The sequence below is a fragment of the Doryrhamphus excisus genome, linkage group LG12, assembly GCF_037039965.1.
Source record: "Doryrhamphus excisus strain RoL-2023G ecotype Guam linkage group LG12, RoL_Dexc_Guam_v1.1, whole genome shotgun sequence".
NCBI classification, from domain to species: Eukaryota; Metazoa; Chordata; class Actinopteri; order Syngnathiformes; family Syngnathidae; genus Doryrhamphus; species Doryrhamphus excisus.
In genome coordinates, this window is record NC_136368.1 from 2,418,059 (window position 1) to 2,445,206 (window position 27,148).

At 42.8% G+C, this 27,148-nt stretch overlaps 3 protein-coding genes across 16 annotated transcripts in view; 2 read left to right on the plus strand and 1 right to left on the minus strand.

Moving 5' to 3' along the window:
* lrp2a (low density lipoprotein receptor-related protein 2a) overlaps nucleotides 1-7,984 on the plus strand; it is a 57,356-nt gene extending 49,372 nt beyond the window's left edge. For 6 of the 11 annotated variants that reach the window (XM_058081820.2, XM_078795450.1, XM_078795448.1 and 3 more), the window contains 15 exons: nucleotides 528-659; nucleotides 735-878; nucleotides 940-1,105; nucleotides 1,927-2,055; nucleotides 2,123-2,346; nucleotides 2,414-2,593; nucleotides 3,497-3,616; nucleotides 3,768-3,858; nucleotides 3,933-4,000; nucleotides 4,876-4,993; nucleotides 5,495-5,615; nucleotides 5,766-5,876; nucleotides 6,238-6,354; nucleotides 6,420-6,491; nucleotides 7,318-7,984. In XM_058081820.2, the coding sequence (XP_057937803.2) occupies nucleotides 528-659; nucleotides 735-878; nucleotides 940-1,105; nucleotides 1,927-2,055; nucleotides 2,123-2,346; nucleotides 2,414-2,593; nucleotides 3,497-3,616; nucleotides 3,768-3,858; nucleotides 3,933-4,000; nucleotides 4,876-4,993; nucleotides 5,495-5,615; nucleotides 5,766-5,876; nucleotides 6,238-6,354; nucleotides 6,420-6,491; nucleotides 7,318-7,527 (2,003 nt within the window). In that variant the 3' untranslated portion in view covers nucleotides 7,528-7,984. Of the gene's footprint in view, nucleotides 1-527; nucleotides 660-734; nucleotides 879-939; nucleotides 1,106-1,926; nucleotides 2,056-2,122; nucleotides 2,347-2,413; nucleotides 2,594-3,496; nucleotides 3,617-3,767; nucleotides 3,859-3,932; nucleotides 4,001-4,875; nucleotides 4,994-5,494; nucleotides 5,616-5,765; nucleotides 5,877-6,237; nucleotides 6,355-6,419; nucleotides 6,492-7,317 lie in introns of those variants that run through there. The other 5 variants (XM_058081813.2, XM_058081814.2, XM_058081819.2 and 2 more) reach the window with 3 other exon arrangements.
* rdh1 (retinol dehydrogenase 1) lies at nucleotides 7,492-12,032 on the minus strand. 3 transcript variants are annotated; one of them, XM_058081998.2, is made up of 7 exons: nucleotides 11,861-12,032; nucleotides 11,598-11,726; nucleotides 10,364-10,399; nucleotides 9,956-10,286; nucleotides 9,485-9,743; nucleotides 9,136-9,299; nucleotides 7,492-9,071 (listed from the first exon to the last, which is right to left on the minus strand). In XM_058081998.2, the coding sequence occupies exons 2-7, from the start codon at nucleotides 11,598-11,600 to the stop codon at nucleotides 8,851-8,853; spliced, it is 1,014 nt and encodes a 337-aa protein (XP_057937981.2). In that variant the 5' UTR covers nucleotides 11,601-11,726; nucleotides 11,861-12,032; the 3' UTR covers nucleotides 7,492-8,850. The 3 variants fall into 3 exon arrangements, with proteins under 3 accessions (XP_057937981.2, XP_057937982.2, XP_078651578.1); XM_058081999.2 differs by lacking the exon at nucleotides 11,861-12,032 and having other exon boundaries at nucleotides 11,598-11,770; XM_078795452.1 differs by lacking the exons at nucleotides 10,364-10,399; nucleotides 11,861-12,032 and having other exon boundaries at nucleotides 11,598-11,770.
* A 2,220-nt stretch (nucleotides 12,033-14,252) lies between these two features.
* Nucleotides 14,253-27,148, plus strand: abcb11a (ATP-binding cassette, sub-family B (MDR/TAP), member 11a). 2 transcript variants are annotated; one of them, XM_058081843.2, is made up of 28 exons: nucleotides 14,253-14,262; nucleotides 14,792-14,847; nucleotides 15,548-15,563; nucleotides 15,646-15,703; nucleotides 15,911-16,152; nucleotides 17,840-17,924; nucleotides 18,000-18,133; nucleotides 18,211-18,382; nucleotides 18,460-18,584; nucleotides 18,652-18,826; nucleotides 18,893-19,006; nucleotides 19,386-19,496; nucleotides 19,564-19,689; nucleotides 19,781-19,984; nucleotides 20,177-20,347; nucleotides 20,417-20,606; nucleotides 21,968-22,049; nucleotides 22,124-22,232; nucleotides 22,300-22,467; nucleotides 22,540-22,644; nucleotides 22,735-22,896; nucleotides 23,952-24,155; nucleotides 24,231-24,472; nucleotides 24,575-24,731; nucleotides 25,584-25,781; nucleotides 25,854-26,060; nucleotides 26,391-26,537; nucleotides 26,765-27,148. In XM_058081843.2, the coding sequence occupies exons 2-28, from the start codon at nucleotides 14,802-14,804 to the stop codon at nucleotides 26,963-26,965; spliced, it is 3,951 nt and encodes a 1,316-aa protein (XP_057937826.2). In that variant the 5' UTR covers nucleotides 14,253-14,262; nucleotides 14,792-14,801; the 3' UTR covers nucleotides 26,966-27,148. The 2 variants fall into 2 exon arrangements, with proteins under 2 accessions (XP_057937826.2, XP_057937829.2); XM_058081846.2 differs by lacking the exons at nucleotides 14,253-14,262; nucleotides 14,792-14,847; nucleotides 15,548-15,563; ... (5 more) ...; nucleotides 18,460-18,584; nucleotides 18,652-18,826 and having other exon boundaries at nucleotides 18,989-19,006; nucleotides 19,386-19,440.

Below are 27,148 nucleotides of genomic sequence, written 5' to 3' on the forward strand. Positions count from 1 at the left end.
ATTGTCATTGAGTGTTTTGTTTAGGATGTTGAAGCTATTATTTACGTTAATAAGAAAATAGTAGACTATTCCAGTGTTTATAGCACCCACTGAGCTCATCTGTGTGCTTCTCACAGCCACTTGAAATTATACTCTGTGTAAATGCATGCAACTTAAGACACTTTGATACGCTAAGTACAGTATTCACCCAAATATAAGACAATATAAAAAATCTAAAGGATCATACAATAATCCCTCATTTATGGCGGACAATTGGTTCCAGACATGATCATGATAGGTGAATTTCCTAAAGTATGTTTACTTCTTTATAAATTGATTATTTGTGTAATTATGGCATAGGAAACCTGTTTATCATAATAAATCATAAATATGTTTTTAACATGATTAGAGCCTACTACACATGAAATAACTATAATCAGAATCAGGTTTATCGCCATGTATAATTCACACAATACAATGATTTGTTCTGGTTGCTAAAGGAACTCCCATTTGTGTTTTTCTACACTGACTTGACACGTTTTTTCAAGATATCAATGAGTGTGAGGTGTACGGGATTTGTCCACAAGAGTGCAAGAACACAAAGGGAAGCTACGAGTGTTTCTGTGCCGAAGGCTTCGTCTCCTTCGGAGAGCCGCACGGCACCGAGTGCGCTGCCCAAGGTTTGCACTTTGCGAAGACACATTACTTTGATGTTCAATTAAAATAAACATGAACATCTGCCATACATTCAAAAGGAAACCCACCAGTGCTTCTCCTGCCGGATAATGTGCGCATCCGCCGATTCAACCTGTCGTCGGAGCAGTATTCCGACTACGTGGACAATGCAGAGCACATTCAAGCGCTGGACTACCTGTGGGACCCGGACAGACAAGGCCTGAGTAAGACTTTATCATAATCCTCGAAATGTTTTGCTGTATTCTGACTGATGTTGCGCTGTAGGTATCGTGTACTGGACAGTTCTTGGTCGGGCGTCTCAATTTGGTTCCATCAAACGGGCGTACATGACAACCTTCAACGATCAAGGCAACAACCCCGCCAGGGATGTGGACCTCAACCTGAAATACGTGGCCAATCCTGACGGCATCGCTGTGGACTGGGTTGGCGGGTAACGTCCCAGGAATTTTTTTACTTTTATTCAAATGAATGTACAGTCAGCCGTCCCTCGCAATAATCACGGTTTGAACATTGCGCCTTCACTGTTTTGTGGTTGGATACGGCCTATTATTTGGGGAAAAATGGAAATTGTCCTTGGCCTAAATGAAGCATTTTCAAGCATAAAATGGCTAAATGAACTACAATACAAATACAAGTATTCTCATCATGAGTATAGTATTCTGCATTGGCCACTAGGTCAGTCATTTGTGAGGCAGGAACCGGACTCCTCATTAGTGTTCCCTGGGGAACACATCTACTGTGACGCTGCTTTGGCAGGAGTTTTATTTACTTTTTCAATGTACACTTACTTTGCCTACTATATTGGGTAATACGAGTGGAAAATCATTTAAAACCACCGTTACAGTACATTGATGTATTATAATGACACAAGCACAGTGGTAGCGCGCTGTCCAGAAAAAAATAACAAGAAACCACGAATGTGTGAGTCTATATAATCTTATTTATGTCTTATTTTCTCTCACTATATCTAGTATATCGGTAATACAAATGTAAAGGTGACTGTAGGGGTGTTATTTCATGTATTGAGGGCTCTTGTAATGTTGAAAGTCGTATTTATAAGACTGTAAACAGGTTTTCTATTTTGAATAAATAAATAATAATTAATTCTAAATAATTAGATAATAAATAATAAATAAATAATAAATAAATAATAAATAAATAATTCTCATTGGGTAGCAGACACTTGTCATAAATGATATTAAAACTGACTTTGTGATTTTGGTATATGGGTAAGATGTTGTGTCCTTCCAGGCATATTTACTGGACCGATGCAGGCACCAATCGCATCGAGGTGGCCAAATTAGATGGGCGCTACAGGAAGTGGCTCATCCACACGGACCTGGACCAGCCTGCCGCTATTGTTGTCAACCCAGCACTCGGGTATGTCTGTATACAGGTTGTGGTGGTTGCACACTGTGTTCTACTAAGCTAAGCGTTGTGTCTGCAGGACCATGTATTGGACAGACTGGGGAAGGAGACCCAAAATCGAGTCAGCGTGGATGGATGGCCAGAACCGGCAGGTTCTGGTTAGCCAAGAAGACCTGGGCTGGCCTACCGGTCTGGCTTTGGACTATCTGAATGGGAACAGGATCTACTGGTGTGACTCCAAAGAAAATATCATTGAGTCCATGAAGCCTGATGGCACAGACAGAAAGATCATCATATCCGGAGGTCAGAGATGTCTTCTTCAAAATAAAAGCACAGCATCCTGACACTCTTGTACTGTTTTGCGATCCAGACATTGGGAATCCGTACAGCGTGGACCTGTTTGAGGGCCATGTGTACTGGACCACCAAGGAGAAAGGGGAAGTGTGGAGGACCAACAAATTTGGGAAAGGAAGCAAAGTCAAAGTTTTAACCATCAACCCCTGGCTGACGCAGGTCCGCATTTACCAGGAGCATCGACACAACCTCTCAGGTCAGACCTCCATCACACTAACATCTTCATACCAGACACCAACGCATTTTGTCATTTTGATATTTTGTATTAGAGATGCACACCAATAACTTTCTGCCTGTTAAGGCTGAGATGGTAAAACTTACTTTTTTATGTTTTTTAAATTAGATATAAGTGCAGTTTGTGCCCACCTGGGGGTAAGAAGGACTTGAACAAATGAGGATGTGACCAAGTGTACCTGTTGATTAGTCCCAATCAAATATCATGACATGACTACTACCAGGACAACATAGTATAGAGGGGGAGGAGCCACATAGCCTGGCCCAGCATGGTGCACTGTATTTGGACACACACTCCGAGTTCTCCAGCAAACCTTTTTTTTACTTTTCAAATTCTGATAAAGTTCTCTGTGTGCTAGATTTATTTTTTCTGTCATCACAGAGCAATTGGTACAACTAGCAACAACTTTCTTCCTCAAAAAGGGAATACTTGCTTACGAATCGGGTAATGTTGCCTCATTGGAGCATTTTTGTAAATGATTTCTACAAAAAATGTGTAATGTTATGGGATTTCTTTGTTCAAATTATATTTTTAGAATGTCACAAATGGTCCCACACTCATGGATGATGTAAAACAAGGTTTTTATTCTATTTTATTATGATCAAAAATAAGTTATATTCAACATTGCAAATAAAGAAAGAAAAGAGAAAGCCTAGATGTCGTCCACCAGACTATGGTCTCTCACACCCAAAGTCTCCTTAAAGAAGTGTCAGTACAGTAATTATGAAGTAAAAAAAAAAAAACAAGAGTTGCCATCTAAGTATTGTAGTGAGTACCTTCCTAGGTACTAAGTCCCTGAAGAGTAAAAGGTTATTGACGATGTTAATTGAGTGACAATGAGTGATTGTGCTCCACCCTCCTCAGTGCCCAACCCCTGCAAGAATGTGTGCAGCCACCTGTGTCTCCTCCGGCCTGGGGGGTACACCTGTGCCTGCCCCCAAGGGTCCTCTCCAATGGATTTTGACTCCAGCGAATGCGACGCGGGTAAGCTTCCATCGTGATTGCATGACTGCATCACTACCATCGTCTGCTGCATTGCTTGCCTTGTGTCTTCGTCTCCCTTTTGATTTGATGTTTGCCGGGCTTCTGCCCCCCCCCCCACCCCACCTCCATGTGCACCCCCAAACCACCGTAGCCATTGAGGCGCCTGTTGCAATGCCGCTTGCATGCAGATGCATGAATGGTGGGACGTGCTACACTGATGAAGGGGGTCTGCCCAAATGCAAGTGAGTGTACTTCCAACTGTTGTTGACCAGAAGGTAAATATTCACCGACTAAAACCTTCCCATCTTCTGCTAAGGTGCCCCTACGGCTACGTGGGGAGCTACTGCGAGATGGGCAAGTCACGAGGCGCCCCTGCAGGAACAGGTAACTGTTGCAACTGAACCTTTCATTATGTAACATCAGTACAGACGGGGAGATGCACCCCCACAATCTGATGACCCCCAATCAAAGGTGGACACATTTGCCTATAGAGCAGCTACACACAATAACCTGCACACAAAGCTTTGTAGACCATCCAGTTTCCATACATTTCCATAGATAGAAGTGTGGTATCGCTGCATTTGAAAAGTACAAAAGGTTCTCCAGGTAGTAGTCATGTGGTCGTGGGAATCATCAAATCCATCATACTGGATTTGATGAGGACACATCAGCAGGTACACTCGGTCACATCCTCATTCTGCCCTCCGAGTGTGCACAAACTATACAATATTATATATACTGTAATTATATTTTTAAAAAAAGTTAATTGCTATCGGTTCCATATCAGTTTGACAAAAAGCATTTCTAATAAATACTGCATCAAAGATAAATAGTTGTGATAGTTCTGACCACAAAGATGCTAAAAATACACCTATATTTGCTATGAATATGATGGTGATGATGCATAAAAGACCTGTTTGATGCTTATGTGACATGCGTCATATGAAGCGAGGAGCTTGTCTCGAGTTCTCCTCGGTTTTGTTCGACAACAAAAGATCAGACGTGTCAGGTAGCTTGTTTAGTCCGACCAGTATTTTCATGATATTCCTCCGTCAGTCAAAGGTTATTAGCCTCATTTTAAAAAATAAATTTAATACCTGTTATATTTCTGTTTTTCCTGAGGTTTATTTTTTAGAAATATTAGTATAGTATGTTAGTATAGTATAAATAAAGTGGTATGGGATGCTGCTCACATAAATAATCCAACGCATATCTTCTCTGTCCATATTTTCCATATCTTCCACCGTTCCCGTCTGCAGCTGTGGCCGTTCTACTGGCAGTCATCATCATCATCATCACCGGAGCGTTGGCAGTCGGAGTTTTCCTCAACTATAAACGAACCGGGTCCTTCATCCCGTCCATGCCCAAGCTGCCCAGGTAGAAAAACATGGATGGATGGCTGATGGGTGGATGCATGATGGATGGATGTATAGATGGATGGTTGTATGGATGGATGTGTAGATGGATGGGTAGATGGATGGTTGTATAGATGGATGATGGATGGATGGATGTATAGATGGATGGATGATGGCTGGGTGGCTGAATGGATGGATGGATGTGTAGATGGATGGATAGATGGATGGTTGTATAGATGGATGATGGATGGATGGATGTATAGATGGATGGATGATGGCTGGGTGGCTGAATGGATGGATGGATGTGTAGATGGATGGATAGATGGATGGTTGTATAGCTGGATGATGGATGGATGGATGGATGGCTGTATAGATGAATTGATGAATGGATAGATGAATGGATGGATGGATGGATGGATGGAAGATGGCTGGATCCTCCAAAAAGGCCGCTACTGGAGGGGGGATGTCTTCCTGTGAGTAAGTTATGGAGTAATCTGAAATATTATTGTTTGGTTTTCTGCAGCCTCAGCAGTTTGGTGAAGTCCAGCGACACAGGAAATGGAGTGACCTTTCACTCTGGCGATAATGTGGATCTCGGACCTGCGCACATCGGAGTGTCGTTCATTGACACCACCATGCCGATGGTGAGTTGAGATGGAAACGCTTGTTTGAAAAACCAACCTGCTGTCGAGCTGTGACCTGAAGCACGGTCATGGATGCTGAGGTTGCACAGCAGCATCCTGCCGGCAGAGGGCGCTGCAGTACATGAATCTGATGGAGCAATGTCACCATAGGATGATCATGTTGCCATGGAAGCTGCGAGGTATCCTGTCACGTTTGAGAACCCGTTATATGCCAACACAACCCCCGTGTCCACCGACCCAGCTGTCATCCACGCCTCTCAGGTACACACACACACACACACGTTATAATTTGTTGCATTTTGGCTGGCCAAGTCTCAGCCACATAAGGTCAACCATGAACCTTTCATAGGTCAATCATTACATAATACATATGCAACATGAATATTTATTATGTACAAATTATTACCACAACTAATTGATGCCATAATTTTGGAGAAAAAACACATTTTCATATAAAAAATCAACTTAAAAGTGAGCATGCATGGTTCCTTACCCAATAGCGGTAAAAATAAAGAACACACTTGCATCATCACTCAGCTCAACTCTTGAGCCATAAAATATGAGCGTCGCTCATTTCATCCATAAAGAGGATGAGGAAGAACCCCCTTTCCTTCATCATCAGGTGAGCGTCAACGTGACTGGCGAGCAGTTCCACAACAACTTTGTGAACCCGGTGTATCGTGGGGAACAGGGCGGCATTCCTGTGGACGCCACGTCTGGCAGCACCAAAGCAGCTGAGGTTGGTGGCTTCTCTTTCTCTAACGCTGCACCGACCAATTTAAAATTTTGTGTTGGCATTTTCAGGAGTCAACGTGGAAATTATTCAAACGCAAACTGAAGCCCGGCAGCTCCTTTGAGAAGCCATCGTACTCCAAGGTAGGCTGGATGCTTAGGAAGCACAAAAATAGGCTTTTACACAAGACAAAAGTTTGGGGTAGTGTTCGAGTGGTTAGCGCGCAGACCTCACAGCTAGGAGGACCAGGGTTCGATTCCACCGTCGGCTATCTTTGCATGTTCTCCCCGTGCATGTGTGGGTTTTCTCCGGGTACTCCGGTTTCCTCCCACATTCCAAAAACATGCTAGGTTAATTGGCGACTCCAAATTGTCCATAGGTATGAATGTGAGTGTGAATGGTTGTTTGTCTATATGTGCCCTGTGATTGGCTGGCCACCAGTCCAGGGTGTACCCTCGCCCGAAGACAGCCGGGATAGGCTCCAGCACCCCCCGCGACCCTCGTGAGGAAAAAGCGGTAGAAAATGAATTAATTGTTAATATTATCATTGTAATATTATTATCATTATTGTTATAATCTTTATCATTATTACCATTATTATTATTATAATCACCATTATTATAATCATCATTAATATTACCATTTTCATCATTATAGTTGTAACCATTTTTGATTTTTTTTTTATTATTTAATTTTACAGACTTCATTGCTTCTTCTAGAGTGCTGTATCATTCCATCTGTTGTTTTCTGAAATCCGCAGTATTTATGCTTTTATTATCAATTTATTAGCCCACTTTTTCCCCTAAGTGTAATATTTACATATCATTTTCTGGATTGCATGTGTCTAATCTTGAGCATTAAATATTGTCGTCATATTTGGGTGTCTTCAAGGGAATAACTGACGTCCATTTACTTTCATCACACCTTATGAAGGAACCAGCGTTTAATGTACTTTCCAATATTTGCCAGATGAAGGATGAGAAGGCCGCAGAAGGCGACGGAGACACTCGGGGACCCTCGCCGCTTGCCCCGCCCACTAAACCTCAAAGAAGCGATCACCCCCACCACCACCACCACCACCATCATCATCATCACCATCATCATCCCAGCTCCTTTTCACCAACAGAGGACACTTTCAAGGACACCGCCAACCTGGTCAAAGAGGACAGTGACGTATAGCCCCGCCCACAATGATGGCGCTCACACTTTGCACAGAATTTATTTTTTTATGCAGCCTGGGGGACGACAACACATGTTCAAGATAAACGCTTGGGATGAAGAAATCAAGTCTATGCCTTGTGAGGATTCTCCTGCCAATCCTTGTCTTTATTGTGAGCTACTTTACAGGTGTGTATATCTTTGTGTATTTGTACAGGAAGCTCTGACGACAGTATTCCTTCGTCGTGTAGTCGTCATGTTTCATGCTGGAAGGTGAAAACAAATAAAAGGCTAAATGATGTCAAATACCAGGAACCAGAACCACATTCAAATGGAGAATGTAGTACTGTACGTTGGTCACTAGGGGCCAGTATTTGCTGGCTGGTGAACAACAGCCTATAGTAAACAATAGTAAGAATCATAACGTTGGGGCCGTAGACCAGCTCAGACTCAACTCTGAATCCCTGATGTCACTTCCTGTCTGGGACACATTGATTGCTGCCACAACTCTTATGTGAGACGGTTCTAAAGATATAAAAAACATGTCAAACGAGGCAGCAAAAAAGTACAAAAAGCACCAACAGGGGTGTTATTTTATGTCCGGAGGGCTCTAATGTTATATTTGGAAAATAGCTTATTTTCTCATGTCTTCTATATTGGGTAATGCTAATGTAGGGGTGATTATAGGGGTGTTATTTTATGTCCGGAGGGCTCTAATGTTATATTTGGAAAATAGCTTATTTTCTCATGACTTCTACATTGGGTAATGCTAACGTAGGGGTGAGTATAGGGGTGTTATTTTATGTCTGGAGGGCTCTAATGTTTGGAAAATAGCTTATTTTCTCATGTCTTCTATATTGGGTAATGCTAATGTAGGGGTGACTATAGGGGTGTTATTTTATGCCTGGAGGGCTCTAATGCTATATTTGGAAAATAGCTTATTTTCTCATGTCTTCTATATTGGGTAATGCTAATGTAGGGGTGATTATAGGGGTGTTATTTTATGTCTGGAGGGCTCTAATGTTATATTTGGAAGATGGTAAACATGTTTGGTATATGGCAACTGGAACCATTTAACCGTGATAAATGAGGTCAGCATCAGAAGGATGGAAGAAATGAGGATGTGACCAAGCGACGAGTCCTCATCCCAGATCACGACTTTGAGGATCCACCTGCTGTGGCCCAGCAAAGTGCACTGGACTCGGGTACACACTCTGATCAGCCATCATGACAAAAGGCGATTGATTTGCCGCCGTTGAAAAGTGGCCATGAGTCCACATCTCTGATCACGCCGTAGATGTGAGGGATGCGTTTGATTTAGTCTTGAGCATGTGGAAGTGGTCTTCATGCTGCAGCAGCGGGGGCGGGGAGAAGGAAGCTGACGGCCACATCGGAAACGCAAGAAGGGAGGTAGGACAAAGGAATCCACAGCAGCTTGGCGTCCCAGCCGGCGCTGTAGCGCGTACGAGGGAAGCGGGAGGTCAAGGCCTTCTCCATGCACCTGGTTACCATGGCGATGCGTGGACTGCACAGCATGCTCATGGACAAATCCTGGGCCTTCAAGTCTGAAAGCAAAGGAGAGAGAAAGCGCGACTCTTCACTGCTTTTCCGCCGTGCGCTTCTACTTACAGTCCGCTAAGTACGTGACGCCGTAGGAGCTTTTCACCTCCTGGGGGAGGCGGGTCCAAAGCCGCCTCAGGTCTGCTTCAACTGGACCGAGCTGGGTCAGGTTAGTCTTGAAGAAACCGGGTTCTATGATGCTCACTTTGATACCAAACCGCTTCATGTCCCGCCTGAGAAGAACAATAGTTGAGGGAAAAAAAACGAGGCATGAGCATCCTCCTAAGGTTCCTTCCCGATACGCTGAGTGAGATCCAGACTGGTATCGGCGATACCAATGTGATACCGCTGGATATTAGCGAGGCACTCTTAAAAACCAAGTGAGTCAAAGGAATGGAGTTGGCCATCTGATGCTGACCTGAGGCAGTCGGAGAAGGCCTCCACCCCCCACTTGGACGGACAGTACCCCCCTCCAATGATCCCCAGGCGGCCCAGGACGCTGGCCACGTTCACCACCCGCCCCTGAGCTTTCTTGAGGAGCGGCAGAAAGCGAAGCGTCACCTCGATGACGCCCAGCAGGTTGACGTCTAAGACCTTGGTGAAGTCCTCCAAGGACATCCAATCACACGGGCCGATGGGTGTGGACCTGCCGGCGTTGTTCACCAACCCCCACAAGCCTGCAAGACAAGGAAAGGAGTACAACTGAAATACTTATTTTTTGGTATTTTTGTTGCATATTAAGATTTAAAGAATATGTTTTAATTGGCATTTTGATGCACTTTTATTTTGAAAGTGTATTTTGAAATGAATTCATGTCATTATAAAGATGGGATGTGAAAAGTAGTAGGATGATGATGATGACGGTGCAGGCTGGAACGAGGACCATCACCTCGCTCTCCCACCTCCCTGCTCACAAAGCGCCACGCCCTCCGGATGCTCTCACTGTCCGTTACGTCCAAGAGGAGCGTCTTCAGCCTGGGGGAGGCCGAGCGCTCCAAGTCTTCGCAGCCTTCCCGGGTGAGACAGGCCGCCATGACCCGGAAGCCTCGGCGAGCCAACTGCCTGGCCAGCAGGTTCCCAAAGCCGCTGTCGCATCCTGTGATCAGCACGTGCTTGAGGCTGAAGGCCTCCACCGTGGAGGAGTCTCGGATGTACCAACATATGGAGGACACGGCGGCCAAAAGTAAGGCGAAGCTCGAGACTGGATATGACGCCACGGCCTAAAAAAACGCAGCATTTTCAAAGCATTCATTAGCAAACGCAAAACTCCACCCACTTTCAGCAAAACTCCACCCACCTGCAAGAGCTGTGACGTCAGTCCTTCAAAAATCACCTGAGCAGACAAATAAAAGACGGCATTCAGTCTTCTACAAATGTGAAGTTCACAAACGAGTGGAATCTTTTGAACACTGAGAGTCCTTTGGCATCAGGAGCCGTTTGGTAGCGAACGTTGCTGTATGCTAATCTATGATAGGCCACGGCCTTTACGTCACGTGAACGACTAAGGAGACCCCCGGAGTTCGAGTCGTTCACAGCATGCTCCATTCACGTGAGCGCAGTTCTGAAAGCTACTGTGTGTGTGACCTGCTAACTTACAAGGTTGAATGAACCATTCGTTCATGAATGTATTCTATAGTATAGAATTTGGAAAATAGCTTATTTTCTCATGTCTTCTATAGTATAGAACACACTACGAAGCACTGTACTGTATAGAATCTGTACAGTACAGGACTTCGTAAGGAAATACAATTTTAGCAAAATGTAGAACAGCACCTCTCTGTGGCAACCATGGGTATTGCACTACTACAATCACAGTAAAAGTCAGGGTAGTATGGCCGATACCAATACTATGTGAGGAGTAGTGTATATCATATCATTGTATAAAAAAATACAATGCATGGAATGAAGTCCTTAAAATATTGATTAAATGTATTATATCACAATCATTAATTTATTTTAAAAAATAACAGTTAATTGAATTCAACCCAGTGCTGCATGGCGGTGGAGCACAGGCTAGGAGTTCAATTCCACCCTCGGTCATCTCTGTGTGGAGTTTGCATGTTCTCCCCGTGCATGCGTGGCTTTTCTCCATGGACTCCGATTTCCTCCGACATTCCAAAAACATGCTAGGTTAATTGTCCATAGGTATGAATGTGAGTGTGAATGGTTGTTTGTCTATGTGTGCCCTGTGATTGGCTGGCCACCAGTCCAGGGTGTACCCCGTCTCTCACCCGAAGTGACCTGAAGTATATTGAGTGATTTCCAGTATAGCCCAGCTATGAACTGATATGAACCAATGTTGCAGACAAACAACACGATAAAATCATCTAAAATGTGTGAAAATTATGTTTTGAATCATAAAGAAAATGAGAAAATAATAAAAGCATTGAGCATTGGCATTGAGCATTGGCTATTTACAACCTTCTCAACAGACAAACACGACCTGAAAAGACGGAAGTGTTAATCAAAGTATCAATCAGCAGACAAACAAACATAGGATACATACATAGAGTACAACAACAACAACTCACCATGTCTGCACAAGCCGCCGTGTCGGTGTTGCCTTCATGAGCAGCGTTGACAAATGCACACAAGATCCCTTTAATGTTTCACAAGCAGGGTTGTGTAATACACAATGGCACATGAGGAACACACAAACACTGAAAAACAAAAGCAGGCTTTAGTGTAGTGTGTTATGAACATGTTCCATAGTCAAAACAACAACAATAATAATAATAATAATAATAATAATAGCTACATGGATTCTCTGTGATACAAACAGGGTTCATTTTACCCTTCCCAAGTCTTCACTGAATCAAAGTCCAAGAAGAAGAAAAGCCAGTTGAAGATTAACACCATGCGATGAAAGTTCACAGACCCTTTTGGGTCTGAGAGTGAATGAAGACAACGGCGCACCAACACTTCAGTCTACCTTGCTGGGCCACTGGTGTCTCCGTCCACTCTCATAGCGGCACACTGGCTGCTAGAAAACGCTATAGACGTATATTTTGTTGACGTGTATCTTTTGTCTGTGAGTCTTCCGCAGTTCCAAATTTCAAATTCCAGAGCCGCCTCATCCGTCAATAATCATGTGGGATGGGATGGACAACATCCAAGTTGGGATGTTTGGTCTGAAATTGTTCCATTCTTTACAAACAGTGTGTACTAACGTAGTGCATTTTGGGCTATTTTGTATAAAAGTTTCATTTGCAGTGTCGACTTTTCCATATTTGTGGAGGGTTGTTTTATATTGCCGCTTCATTGTGTCGCGTACGCTGACTGTTGCCCCCTGCTGGGTGGCGGAAGTACTGCATGTGGAAGTGCTTCTCCAGTTATGAATGTTTCGTTAGGTCTCTTCAATGGCTATTTGGCTAAATATCGGTGTGTTTTTGTTGTGTTGTTGAAATATCTTGTATTTATTATACTATAGATATTGTTTCCAGTCAATAGCAGTTTTGTTGAGTGTATTTTGCTGAAATGGTATGGCATAATACTATACATTGGCGTGTCAAATATTGTTAAACTGTTCACAAATAATACAAATATTTATATATAATTATTTATTGTATTCAGTATTTACATATATTTTTATTTATGTATTCTTCATATTTTGATTTCACGCTGATGTCTTCCTTTGTTAAGTAATATTTCTTTATTTATTGTAGCAATTTATTGAAATGTTTTTATAATTTTTTTTACTTTATATTATTTTAAATATTTTTTAAACCTTGAATTGAGTGCTTGTGTATGTTGTGTATGTGTATCATTTGGTATATTCTGGTTTATTTAGTCTTATATTTATCTTTACATTAACATTTTTATTTTTGTCATTTCTTTTAAGATTTTTTTTTTTTACATTTCAGGTAGTGTGGTCTGTTTTTACTTGGTATCAGATCCATACTAACATTTGAAGTATGGCCCATCTCTACCCTGAGAAAGAGTGGAGGCAGAGCCCCCTGCTGGACGTGGTACGACATTGTAACACAATCCTAAACACCTAAAAAAAACCATCAAAACCATGTTTATCCCAAGGGAGAGGTTCCCAAAATAGCCCTCAATATGGACATAGAGTGTGTACCCTTGAATGTCCGGACGCGGGGAGAGGCTTGTGTTTGTTACATGCCAGCCTATGCACTTGCTGCACATGCACCTTCATTGCCCAGCGAGAGCTAGCAGCACGGCGTCACACCATTTCTAAAGCTTTGGGACTCCAGCCAACCACAGTGAGAGCCATTATCCACAAAAGGTTAAAAACATGGAACAGTGGCAAAGCCAAGAGTGGCAGGCCAGCCAAAATTCCTGCAAGAGCGCAGCATAGACTCATCCCAGAGGTCACAAAAGACCCCACAACAACTTCAGGCCTCACTTGCCTTAGTTAAGGTTAAGATTCATGAGTCTACCATAAGAAAGACACTGGTCACAAATGGCCTTTATGGCAGAGTTCCAAGACTAAAACCACTGCTGAACAAAAGAACCTTAAGGCTCATCTCATCTCAAGACCTCTGACCAGAGCATCATAGCAACAGTAAAATATGGTGGTGGTAGTGTGCTGGTCTGGGGCTGTTTAGCTGCTTCAGGACCTGGAAGACTTGCTGTGATAAATGGAAACATGAATTCTGTTGTCGAGAATCTGTTGGAGACCCCAAGCTGAAACCACCTTGGCTTCTACAGGAGGACAAAGATCCAAAACACACCAGCAAGTCCACCTCTGGATGAGCGTGGACTGGGAGCAGCGCCACCATGTGGTGTATTTCTCCGAAAGATAATAGCCAAGCCACAGAGGAAGGGATATATTACGCCAACACATACACACAGTAGAGTCATGTGACTTATTAGCGTGTACCATTCCGAGTGTAAAACTACCATCAAACATTGATCTATGTGGCGTGAGTGTGCTGGATAAACAATAAAAGACAAGAAAGACAATGATTTGCTGTTAAATGGGAAGGACTCTCCCAAAGTTGATGCTGCATTCCAGTGGGTACACTTCCTGTTCTAACGCACTTGACCACAACTAATGGCCTGGCGGTCATTAAACCCATTTTTACAATCACTCCTGATAAGGTGTAAAATGTTGAATACCATCATGGCCTTATCAATGAGCTATAGATAATAGATAGAGGAGGGGCGTAGGTTGCCTATTTATAGCTGGGATTTATGATGAAACTTCACTGAGAGCTGAGCTCCGCTCTGCAGGTAAAGTACATTTTATTTTTCTCATCAGGGTGCCTTCTTGAGAAAGAACATTTTGTGAACGCAAGCTCATAACTAATCTACTTTATATAAGACAAAAAATGGAAGCAACGTGGTCAATTAATGACCACAAGCAAAGGAGGAGCCTTTAAAAAGGCAGCCCTGTTCCTTGCTGAGGCGCGGAGTGCACTTGCTTGGTATTTCAGTCTTTATTTCACTATCCGGCTGTCATTTATTTTCTATTTTGATATATTTTACAGATACTTTTGCTCCTGTGTGTTTGTTTTAAGCTGCTTTATAAACTTGTATTGAATTCATCCTTTTTTTTTAACAATAGTGATTGTTTTTGTTCGTTTAAGTGTTTTTTATTATCAATTATTGGTGCTTTTTTTGTTATTGAAGTTATTGGTTTGATGTCATAATTCCCTCATATAAGCTCAATAATTATCATACACCCCTAATGAATTATTGCATGATATTAAGTTGATATTTTATATTTAAAAAAAATAAACACTTTTACTTTCTTATTCAGGACAGAAAACATGAAGAAAACAATAAAGTTTACGCCATCGCTCATTGCTGATGAAGGTGAGTAACCTTGAATTAAAGCTAAAAAAAAAATTGCTGGGTTTCAACCAACTTTGGGACGCCCTTATTTTGTACGACGACAGGATGCGCTGTTATTTTGAAGGCCGGAAGTGACATTGCTTGATCACCGCGAAACACTGGATAAAAGTGGGATAATGTGAGACAAAGAATAAACACAGCATAATCTATTATTCACTATTAAATTATGCTAATTTAAAGTTCTCAATAGCCATTTTAATTAAGATGTTTTACTCACTTTGTTGTCTCTCCTAGAGCTTTCTCCTACAGCATTTTACAATATGATATGCAAATTAGACGACGGGAGCTACTTCCAATACAGCCAATAGCTACTTCTCTTACTGAAAGGTTGAGCGCCATAACCAGTTTTCAGCTGGATGTTACGCAGCAAGAGTTAGCTAACTAGCTAGCTAGCTAGCATTTCGATTTTCGATTTCCTCCTCCTTGTCTTTTTTCACGTTATGCTGGACTACGTTAGTACTAGCATTTTCCCAAATATATATTTGAACGATTACCACATGATTTTGCTCATATTTGACAAGACCTAGTTAGGAATACGCTTGTTTGGCCATCACTTCTTTGAGGCGGGGCTGACAGCAACATATGACGTCACGGGAAACCCAGCAATTCATGGATTTGAAATATAAAAACTAAAAAAAAACACTTTTTTTCTTGTTTCCAGCAAACCAAAAGAAATTGTAAGTTGACTGTGAGACTAATATTACAAACTGTAAACACCTCAACGTGCTCACTTGCTGTTCTAACTCCAATTCTTCTCAGGGATGAAACCAAGGAGGAAAAAAAAGATGGCAAACTCGCAATTGGATACTTTCAGCTGGTAAAAAAAAACACACCTTGTATATGCCAATATATACAGGAAATATATAGGAAAGTGAAAAATAATTACTAACTAATTTACTCACTAATTTACTGTAATTACTGGGCAATGTAATTTGGTGACTGTTTTTTTAGCCTAAAGTGTGTGAGAAGCATATGATCCCAGCTCAGATTATCAATATTAATATGTTAATGTTCTGCCATACAGTTTCGTTTTGCCACATGGAGGGAGGCTGTGATGATGGCAGTGGGCAGCGTGTGCGCCCTCATACACGGCTCTGCTGCCCCCCTCATGCTGCTGGTGTACGGGATGATGACCAACACCTTTGTGGCTTACGAGCTTGAGGTTGAGGAACTGAAAGATCCGAATAAAACCTGCAACGGGAACACCATCCACTGGACAAATGGCTCTATTTACCAACCTGCTGAAAACGTCACTGTTTACTGCGGGTGAGTCAACTTCATGATGATGATCACTTGCTAAGCCATCTTGGAATTTTGTTTGTTATTATCCCGCAACTTTCCTCGATTTTTTTTAAGGCTAAAACACACAAAAACTCACCAAAATTTGCAAGCATGTCAAGCCTTGTGACATTTCTTTACAGTTTAGGGGTTCTGAAACCCCCAAAACTCACTCTGTCCCCAGTCCCGCTGAGATTGGACTGTGACGAGTGAGCGTTTGTGCCACGCTTGAAAGGGGCATTGAGCACACTGATTTCAGCAGTGGTGCCAAGCTGACAGACAAGTCCCAGCATTTTGTCTCCTCTCCGGGCACAGAAGCGGGAGTTGGCTGCATCTGTAGTTCAGAAGGCAGCATAGCAGCTGGAGGGACAAAACTGCTTCTCATTCAGGTTTTCAGTTAATCATGTGAGATACCGAGCAAAAATGGCCTGATGATCCCCAAAACCGTTGGGAAAATACTCTGTGGTCTGACCAGACAAAAGTTGAACATTTTGGAAGGTGTGTGTCCCATTCCATCTGGTATAAAAGTCATGTTGCATTTCAGAAAAATAACATAATATCAAAAGTAAAATAGGGTGGTGGTAGTGTGCTGGTGTAGAGCTGTTTTGCTGCTTCGGGACCTGGAAGTATGAATTCTGCTGCTGAAGGAGAATGTCCAGCCATCTGTTGGTGACCTCCAGCTGAAACCGACTCGGGTTGTGCAGCAGGACAATGATCCAAAACACAGCAGCAAGTCCACCTCTGAATGGCTGAAGAAAAACCAAATGAAGACTTTGGAGTGGCCTAATCAAAGTCCTGACCTGAATCCTATTGAGATGCTGTGGCATGACCTTAAAAAGGCTTCATGTTGGAAAAGCCTCCAATGTGGCTGAATGACAACAATTCTAGAAAGATGAGTGGGCCAAAATTTATCCACAGCTGGAAGAGACTCATTGCAAGTTATCACAAATTCTTGATTGCATTTGTTGCTTTTAAGGGTGAGCCAACCAGTTATTAGCTTTAGGGGGACATCACTTTCTCACACAGGGACATGGAGCTTTGGATTTTTTTTTTTCAATAATAAAAATGACATTTTGCGTTCAGTTGTGTTGTCATTGACTAATATTTACATTCCTTGATGATCTGAAACATTTAAGTGTGACAAAAAAAGACATCAGGAAGGGGGCAAACACTTTTTCACACCGCTCTATATAAAACCATAGCATGTTGGAGTTTTAATAGCAAGCTTTCAAGGTGGAATAAGTTAGTCCCATTTTGTGCATTAATTACATGCCTCTTTTTTTTTAGCTCTTTTTGTATCTTTACAAAATACAGAAAAGAGAAAGACATGTGTTCATGTCTCACATAAGGATTGTAGATGAGGAACAAAAAGTGCACGTTTCCCATCAGTTATTAAGTGCACCTGAACATAAGACACACCCCCCAAATTTGAAGAGAAAATGTACTTTACACTTGTCTGTAAGCTGCAAATGTCTACGTTGTAACATTCTCTATTTACACAGAAAGACATACTATAAACCTTGCAATCACCTGGTGTTCCCAGTATCACTCTGGTGATGAGACGTGAGATGTTTTTCGGTGTCAGAGGTTATCAGCTGCTGCGGTCCAAACAGCATCAAAATCAAAGCATGTGAAAAAAGCATCGGCCTTTATGGGAATTGTGTTCTCTTGACAGGGTGGACATTGAAGGCCAGATGAGCCTGTTTGCATATTACTATATCGGAATTGGACTTGCAGTTCTGTTTCTGAGTTATTTTCAAGTAAGTACCATTGACTGCTGTGTTACTTTGCGAATCAGGCATTTGATCTAAACCGTCTTTTTCCCAATCCTCCAGATTGCCCTGTGGGTGTCGGCTGCTGCAAGACAGATGCAGAGAATCCGTAAGATTTATTTCCGAAAAGTAATGCAAATGGAAATTGGATGGTTTGACTGCAACTCGGTTGGCGAACTGAACACCAGATTATCAGAGTGAGGCATCACTTTGCACGTCAGGCCCAAGTCCGTGTGTGCGACGCTTCTCACAGAATAGTTGCGCTTTCTCTCAGCGATATCAACAAGGTCAACCACGCCATTGCTGACCAGGCATCCATCTTCATTGAGAGGATCTCCACCTTTGTGTTTGGCTTCATGGTGGGCTTCATTGGCGGCTGGAAGCTGACCTTGGTCGTCATTGCCGTGAGCCCCCTGATTGGTGTAGCTGCCGGACTGATGGCGATGGTGAAGTTGGCTCAAACGCCACGTAACTGATCATCTCCTTGAAATGTCTTTTGGTGTGATTGTTTTCTTCTTTGTAGGCTGTGGCAAAGCTGACAGGACGAGAGCTGAAGGCGTACGCCAAGGCAGGGGCCGTGGCTGATGAAGTCCTATCAGCCATCAGAACGGTGGCAGCGTTCGGTGGGGAGAAGAAGGAGGTTGAGAGGTACTTGGATCACTTCTTACCATCATCTTTTAAGTGCATTAGAAGTTGAGGAGTATAAACTGTCCAGGTATGACCAAAACCTTGTGGAAGCTCAGAACTGGGGAGTTAAAAAGGGTGCGATTATCGGAATCTTCCAAGGATATCTGTGGTGCATCATTTTCCTTTGTTATGCTTTGGCCTTTTGGTACGGCTCAAAGCTGGTCATTGACACCAAGGAGCTCTCACCGGGGACTCTGATTCAGGTGCGTCAAAGGAAAGAGAAATCTCTTTCCCAGGGACCCTCATATGAAGACTGTCTTTGTTTCCAGGTGTTCTTTGGAGTACTGATCGCAGCCATGAATCTTGGCCAGGCTTCACCTTGCCTGGAGGCCTTTGCCTCAGGCCGTGCAGCTGCAAAGACCATCTTTGAAACCATCGACAGGGTAATGTCAGCTTCCAGTCTGACAATCTGACCTGGGTTCAAATCTCCGTTTGGACATATCTGTGCGGAGTTGGCGTGTTCTCCCCATGCATGTGTGGGTTCTTTCCGGGTACTCCGGTTTCCTCTCCCAATCCAAAAACATGTTAACTTCATTGGCCACTCCAAATTGTCCATAGGTATGAATGTGAGTGTGAATGGTTGTTTGTCTATATGTGCCCTGTGATTGGCTGGCCACCAGTCCAGGGTGTACCCCGCCTCTCGTCCGAAGTCAGCTGGGATAGGCTCCAGCATACCCCTGCGACCCTCGTGAGGATAAGCGGCATAGAAAACGGATGTATTAGAAATATTGGGGAATAAATTCCATCATTTTCTGTTTGCAGGAGCCACAAATCAACTGTTTTTCAGATGATGGCTACAAGTTAGACCGAGTGAAAGGTGATATCGAATTCCATAATGTCACATTCCACTACCCATCTCGACCTGAAGTCAAGGTAACCGTTCTTTGAACCATGCAGCTGTGATGTATCATTTTTCTAAAGAGAGAAGCATTTTTTTCAGATTTTAAATGATCTAAGCATGCAGGTGAAAGCGAGTGAAACCACTGCTTTTGTCGGACCGAGCGGATCAGGAAAGAGCACAGCAGTCCAGCTCATCCAAAGGTTTTATGACCCAAAGAGCGGAAAGGTTAGTTATTTTTGAGAAATAACAGGCGGGAAATATAGCTGTGATGTAATGTAAATGTTTGAAGACAAAACATTGAAAACTTTGACTTCAGGTGACTTTGGATGGTCACGACATACGAAGTTTGAACATCAAGTGGCTCCGCTCACTTATTGGCATTGTGGAGCAGGAGCCGGTGCTGTTTGCCACGAGTATTGCCGAAAACATCCGCTTTGGCAAACCTGGGGTGACCATGGATGAAATAATCCAGGCAACCAAAGAGGCCAATGCCTACGATTTCATTATGGAACTTCCACAGGTATGTTTACATAATGTACATCCTCCTACCTTGGTAATTATGATGCCTTGTCACTCAGATGATTGAAAGATAAATCAACCTTTCAAAAGCTCCCTCCCAACATTGTTTATAAGTATTGATTGAAATGCACCTTTCAGTGTAAGTGGGTCTGCGTCTGCTGCTTAAAACATATGCCACTTCTTATTTTGACAGAAATTTGACACTCTGGTGGGAGAAGGTGGCGGTCAGATGAGTGGGGGACAGAAGCAGAGAATTGCTATTGCTCGAGCTCTGATCCGTAACCCCAAGATCCTGCTGCTGGACATGGCCACATCGGCCCTGGATAACGAAAGCGAAGCTGTTGTCCAGAAGGCATTGGACCAGGTATGCAGTGTCAAAATGTACTCACTCTGCAAACTCTAAAAACTCTACAAATCACTCTCTTTATTGCAGGTGCGTGTGGGCAGGACCACAATCACCGTAGCCCACCGGCTGTCAACTATCAGGAAAGCTGATGTCATCATTGGATTTGAACGTGGACAGGCTGTGGAGAAAGGAACTCACAACCAGCTCCTGGAAAAGGAAGGGGTCTACTTTACCCTGGTCACCCTGCAGAACCAAGGGGTGTCAAACACAGCTCATGGTAGAGAACCTTAAGATCCTAAAATATCACATTTCCTGGAAGTTCTGTCTGCTTATGTGCTTTGTGTAGTCCCTATCTATCCATCTCATCTCATCTCATATTTACCATTTGCTCTGTAATATTTTTCTTTGTTTCTTTCTCTTCCTCCGGAGTGGTGCACAGGACAGTATTATTTTCTAATATGGCCTTTATACCAGGGGTGTCAAACTCAATTTACCTGGGGGCCACTGGAGCTAGGGTCTGGGTGAGGCTGGGCCGCATCAGGTTTTCAAAAAAAACAACAAAAAAATGCATTTATTAAAAACAGGAAAATGAATAAACTTTGCTTTGGTTCCGATTTTCTACAAGAAAAGCTCTGATAAAACATTCCACTGTTCTCAAATATCTTCATTTTTATTTTTCTACACAAAATAAGATCAAGAATAAAGAGAATCAATCAATCTGTAATAAATAAATATAATAATAATAAAACTACAAATAATAAAAACTTAAGAAACCACATATAGTTGGTGGGTAGACAAATTATTTTTTTCAGATTAAAATGAACAAAGCATTATTAGAGCCCTGTAGACATGACAAAACACGACTATAGTCACATTTATACTCTTTTTATTTACAACATATTGCGCAACTGCAGGGTCTTGAGACAAACTCGCAAACTAGAGAGCTAGTGACCTAAACGGTAGCCTTCTAGTTATTTCCTTTAAACTTAAATAGCCAAAAACTTACCACTTCCACACGGATAGGGAGGATAACTATTAACAGTTATTTAACCTTTAACATGAACATTAATCAAACGTAATAATTATTTCTGGGTACATGATACCATACAGCATCCATATATATTACGTGCGCGGGCTGCACTAACATTAAACTTTCATATCAAGGCGGGGGCCTCAAACTAGTGTCCTGCGGGCCACATTTGGCCCACGGGCCGCATGTTTGAGACCCCTGCTCTATACCATCTTGTAGAACCTTTATATCGTTGCATAATTCTCTAGTCAAGAGATCAGTCGGACACACTTTTCTGTCTTTTCGATCTTTATTGAAGCAATTTGTCACAAAGCTCCATGTTGGAGCTTCAGTGTAAGAGCTGGAGGAGGAATCCTTAAATTAGGAAGTAACTGCTCCATATCCAATTCTCGGATTGGGGTGAGACCACTCCCCTACATGTATCATTGGTGTGGCTATGTGTCTGCTTCTACCTGGTTCCAGCTTGTGTGAAGGTTGTCAAGCAAACTGTTTGTAAAAAGTTCAAGCATAATTATACAGTGCTTCTATTGTTTAATACTAATCTCTAACATGCTGCATGGTTTTCTTCAATAAAATGAGTAAATTGATGACATATTCTCTCTTATCAGCTAGTGCCAGTGGTGATACTGAGGAAAACGTTGAGGTAAAAGTGAGGAGTTTTAGCCGAGGCAGCAGAAGGTCCAGTAAAAGGTGCGGTAAAATCAACAGAAAAGAAGAGCACACAATCAGGCAATGAATTGACACAATGTAATTTCTTCCCATAGGAGCTCCATTCGACTGCGGTCTCACAGCAACCTATCCAGTGATTATGGTCCTGACACAGTACCCAACAGCCTCAGCATCCTGTCCGGCCAGAAGATCCTTCCTGACACCGTAACCGAGCTTTGCGATCGCCCATTTGGAATCGGAAGAGGAATAACCTCGTGGGAATTTTTCACAGGCAGAGTCTGAGGAAGATGAAGACCAACATCCTGAGACAGCTCCGGTTACACGGATCCTCAAGTACAACAAGTCAGAGTGGCCGTACATGCTGCTGGGCTCTCTGGGAGCTGCCGTCAATGGCTCTGTGAACCCCATCTATGCCGTCCTGTTCAGCCAAATACTCGGGGTGCGGACGACTTGGATCCCTCCACGGCATTATTTCCTTTTGTTTGACATGGATGTGTTTTGGTGTGTGCAGACCTTCGCCTTAGGTGACGTGAACGAGCAGAGGAAACAGATTAACGGAATATGCCTTCTGTTTTGCGTCGTGGCAGTGACAAGTTTCTTGTCACAGTTTTTACAGGTTGGCAGAAACATTCTAAAAATTTAGGAGATTGGCATGGAAATATGCTGTTATCAAAGGACGGGGTTTCACGGCAGTTTCATGTTGCAGGGATTCGCCTTTGCAAAGTCAGGAGAGTTGCTGACACGCCGCTTGAGGAAATTAGGCTTCCAGGCCATGCTGAGGCAAGAGATTGGCTGGTTTGATGACCTCCGAAACAGCCCAGGTGCTCTGACCACCAGACTGGCCACTGATGCCTCCATGGTCCAGGGGGTGAGTAGCTCGGGTCCAGGTCTGCAGTGGTCAGTGGTCCCTCGTCTTTGACGGCGTATAGGTTCCCAAAATGGCACGCAATAAGTGACATTCACAAAGCAGCTAGCATGATTTTTTTTTACAATTCATTCATTCATTCATTCATTTTCTACCACGGGGGCGAGACACTCTGGACTGGTTGCCAGCCAATCACAGGGCACATATAGACAAACAACCATTCACACTCACATTCATACCTATGGACAGTTTTTGGAATGTGGGAGAAAACCCACGCATGCACGGGGAGAACATGCAAACTCCACACAGAGCTGGCCGAGGGTGGAATTGAACCCTGGTCTCCTAGCTGTGAGGTCTGCGCGCTAACCACTCAACCCGCCGGTGCCGCCCCTTTTTCACAATTGTTATTATGAAATATGATATTATTAAGGTCGTAAAACCCCTCACAATAAACTTCATACACTTTTCTCAGACAGACAATAATCTTAATATATAAATTATAATAAGATTTTTTTTCACATTTCTCTCTTGTTTCAACACTGTCAAAGTTCAAACCTTCATTTGAGGTTGGACACGTAAGAAAATATGAATGAACTCATTCGCTACCAAAAGTTTTTATGCACAAGAGGCACAAAGAGGTGATAATGCAACTGTACAATAGAAGAGACCATGTTCGGGGACGTTTAGTGGCTAAAAAGGTGAAAGAAGTGCACTTTAAAATAGCATAAAGGAGCGCTAAAATAAAATAAAATAATTCCTTAAGGCATTGAGCATTGTTACTGTGGTCGGGTAAAAACGTCATTTTTATTCATCCCTTTCATTCCTCATTTATATATTTGGAATTACTGCATGTAAAACTAGAATTGTAAAACCATATGAACATGAACTGCATTAACATTTTTGGCTTCCTGGAACAAATGAATCATATTTACCTTATTTATTATGGAAAACTACATTCAGTTTGCGTCTGCTTTGGATAGAGTTGGACCTTAGGGAATGAATTAATGTCGCCAATGCTTCCACTATACAGTTTTTGTTGTCTGTTTTGTGGTTCACAGGCCACAGGGTCTCAGATCGGCATGATCGTCAACTCCCTGACCAACATCGGAGCCTCTTTCATCATCGCCTTCTACTTCAGTTGGAAGTTAACGTTGGTTATCATGTGCTTCCTGCCTCTCATTGGCCTATCTGGACTTTTCCAAGCCAAAATGCTGACAGGTTTTGCAAATGAAGACAAGAAAGCCATGGAGGATGCCGGCCAGGTCCGTGTTCCCAACATGATAGCAAAGCCCAGAAGGAACTTCCATGCCTTTTTCCTAAGATGAAATGTTTGGCAGGTGTCTTCTGAAGCTCTTGCCAACATCAGAACCATCGCAGGTTTGGCCAAAGAGAGTTTCTTTGTGGACTCTTACGAGCAGAAACTTGAATCTCCTTACAAATCTGCCAAGAAGAAAGCCAACATCTACGGGCTCTTTTTCGGCTTGTCCCAGTGTGTCATCTTCATGGCGTACGCAGCTTCCTTTCGATACGGCGGCTACCTGGTTGGCTCCGAGGGGCTGCACTACATGATCGTTTTCAGGTTGGTTAGCATCACGTCTGCCCGTGTCACGCCCTGTTTCACATCTATGTGTGTCCTGTGGTGTGTGATGATTGACAAGTGCTGATATCTGCTTACTTCCAGGGTGATATCAGCTGTGGTGATTAGCGGGACTTCGCTTGGCAGAGCTTCATCCTTCACGCCGGATTACGCTAAAGCCAAGACCGCCGCTGCTCAGTTCTTCAAACTGTTGGATCGGACGCCGAAAATCAGCATCAGCAGCACAGATGGAGAGAAATGGGTTGGTCCATTATAATGACACGTGGGGAGCTCGTATTCATATTCACATTCACATTCACATTCACATTCACATTCACATTCACATTCTGATTCTGATTCTGATTCTGATACTTTCATTGTCACTTACATCAGGGGTGTCCAAAGGTTTTCTAGCGAGGGCCACATAGGCCCACAAAACTTTGCCACTTCGATATTTTGTAAATATGCTAAGGACTATATACTGTATTTTCTGGACTTCGAAGTTGGAGTTTAAGTTGCAAAACACCAAAAATGCATAATTAGGTAGAAAAAAAAAACGCACTGGAGTATAAGTCGCATTTTTTGTGGGTAATTTATTTATTACGTGAGTAAGGCAAGTTCCAACATTAATAAAAGAACAGGCTGAATAGGTAATATACGTATAATAAATATATTTACATAATAATTTACATAGTAAAATAAGATATGCTAACACAATAGTTATTCAGCTACACGAAACATAAACATGCGTCCAGCCTATTATTATTATTATCAATGGTGTTTTTTTTAATTCCTCATTTCTTCTGAAATCTTCATGTACGTTTCAAGAAAAGAAACTGCATGTCAGCTTTGTGATGGAGGAGAAAAGGCCTATTATTAATATCAACGTCACTCTTTGCTCTTTTGTTACATTTTTCAAATATTTCTAAATATTTCTATACATCAATTTTCTGGATTCCCGTAATATAGACACTTTATTCCCATATCCCAATATGAGAACGTTTTTCCTACCTAATTTTCTAAAAGGCTATATTTTGTTTGTTTTATATAATATGACAACTTAAAAAAAGAACCACTGGCTCAGCTTTTGTGATGATTTGTCTTCCACCATTAGGACGACTTCAAAGGGGAAATCAAGTTCGCCCGTTGTACTTTCACCTATCCGACACGCCCGGATGTGTGCGTGCTGAAGGGCCTGCTGGTTTCTGTGAAGCCCGGTCAGACGTTGGCGTTTGTGGGAAGCAGCGGCTGCGGGAAAAGCACCAGCGTTCAGCTCCTGGAGAGGTTCTACGACCCTGATGAAGGGCAAGTGGTGGGTGCATCCCTGGGAGCGTTCCTCTTAATGACGTGGCCTACGCCTCCTGATGTCCGCTTGTCTTTGCAGCTGATCGACGGCCGCCCCTCCCGGTCCGTCAACGTGCCCTTTCTGAGATCTCAGATCGGCATCGTGTCCCAGGAGCCCGTCTTGTTCGACTGCAGCATCGCGGAGAATATTCAGTACGGGGACAACACACGGCACGTCAGCATGGAGGAGATTGTTGAGGCGGCCAAGAAAGCCTACCTTCATGACTTTGTGATGACATTACCGCACGTAAGAGCAAACTTACCGCATGTAAGGGCGATGATTGAGTCTCGGTTTGAGAATTAATGACGCAAATGAATGCATTTGTTGTCTAATGCGCAGGGTGCTGTGTTGCTAATTGTTGTGATTAGCATTTTGAAGGAACGCTGTGCAAAAGCAACTTCAAATGCAAAACATTTTCCCTGTCATGGAAATACATCACAAAGATTCAGGACTTGTTAGCTTCTTGTTAGCACTGACTTGATTGTCCATATATGGCCATGGTTTCCTTTATGCGTCAACATTTTGGATGAATTCAGCATTGCAGCTGCTAACTGTATACTTTTGAACACCTGGCAGAAATATGACACTCAGGTGGGCGCACAAGGCTCACAGCTCTCAAGAGGACAAAAACAACGAATTGCCATCGCCAGGGCTATCGTGCGAAACCCCAGGATCCTGCTTCTAGATGAAGCCACTTCTGCTCTGGACACAGAGAGCGAGAAGGTAACACCCGTCATAATGCACAAAGGACACAACGCTAGAAATGAAATTTGGTTATAAATGAAAGCAGTCAGTGTACAGCTTTATAGCTTTCATACCGATTAAGTCGGAAACATTCAAAAAATGCTCCAAAGTTTCTATTCTGCAGTATTGTCCCTTGAGAAGATTGAGAAGAATGTGAGTGGTTCCACATCTTTGTGAGATAGGTCATGCGTGATGTTTCTCCACAGACGGTCCAGTCTGCGCTGGATGACGCCAGGAAAGGTAGAACGAGCATCGTCATCGCTCACCGCCTCTCCACCATCCAGAACGCTGACATCATCGCGGTGATGTCGCATGGCGTGGTCATAGAACAAGGAACACACCATCAGCTGATGGCCGAGACCGGCGCCTACTACAAGCTGGTCACGACTGGAGCCCCTATCAGCTAGAACCACAAGCAGGTGCTTCCTGTATGCTAACTACAGTTTTAGCATCAGTATCGTTATTTTGTTTAACGGTTAAAAGTATTTATTTGATCTGTTTTTTATAGAGCTGTCAAATGATTAATTTTGTAAACCAGATTAATTAAATCAAATTAATTAATCATGATTAATAATTAACTCATGTTTGAA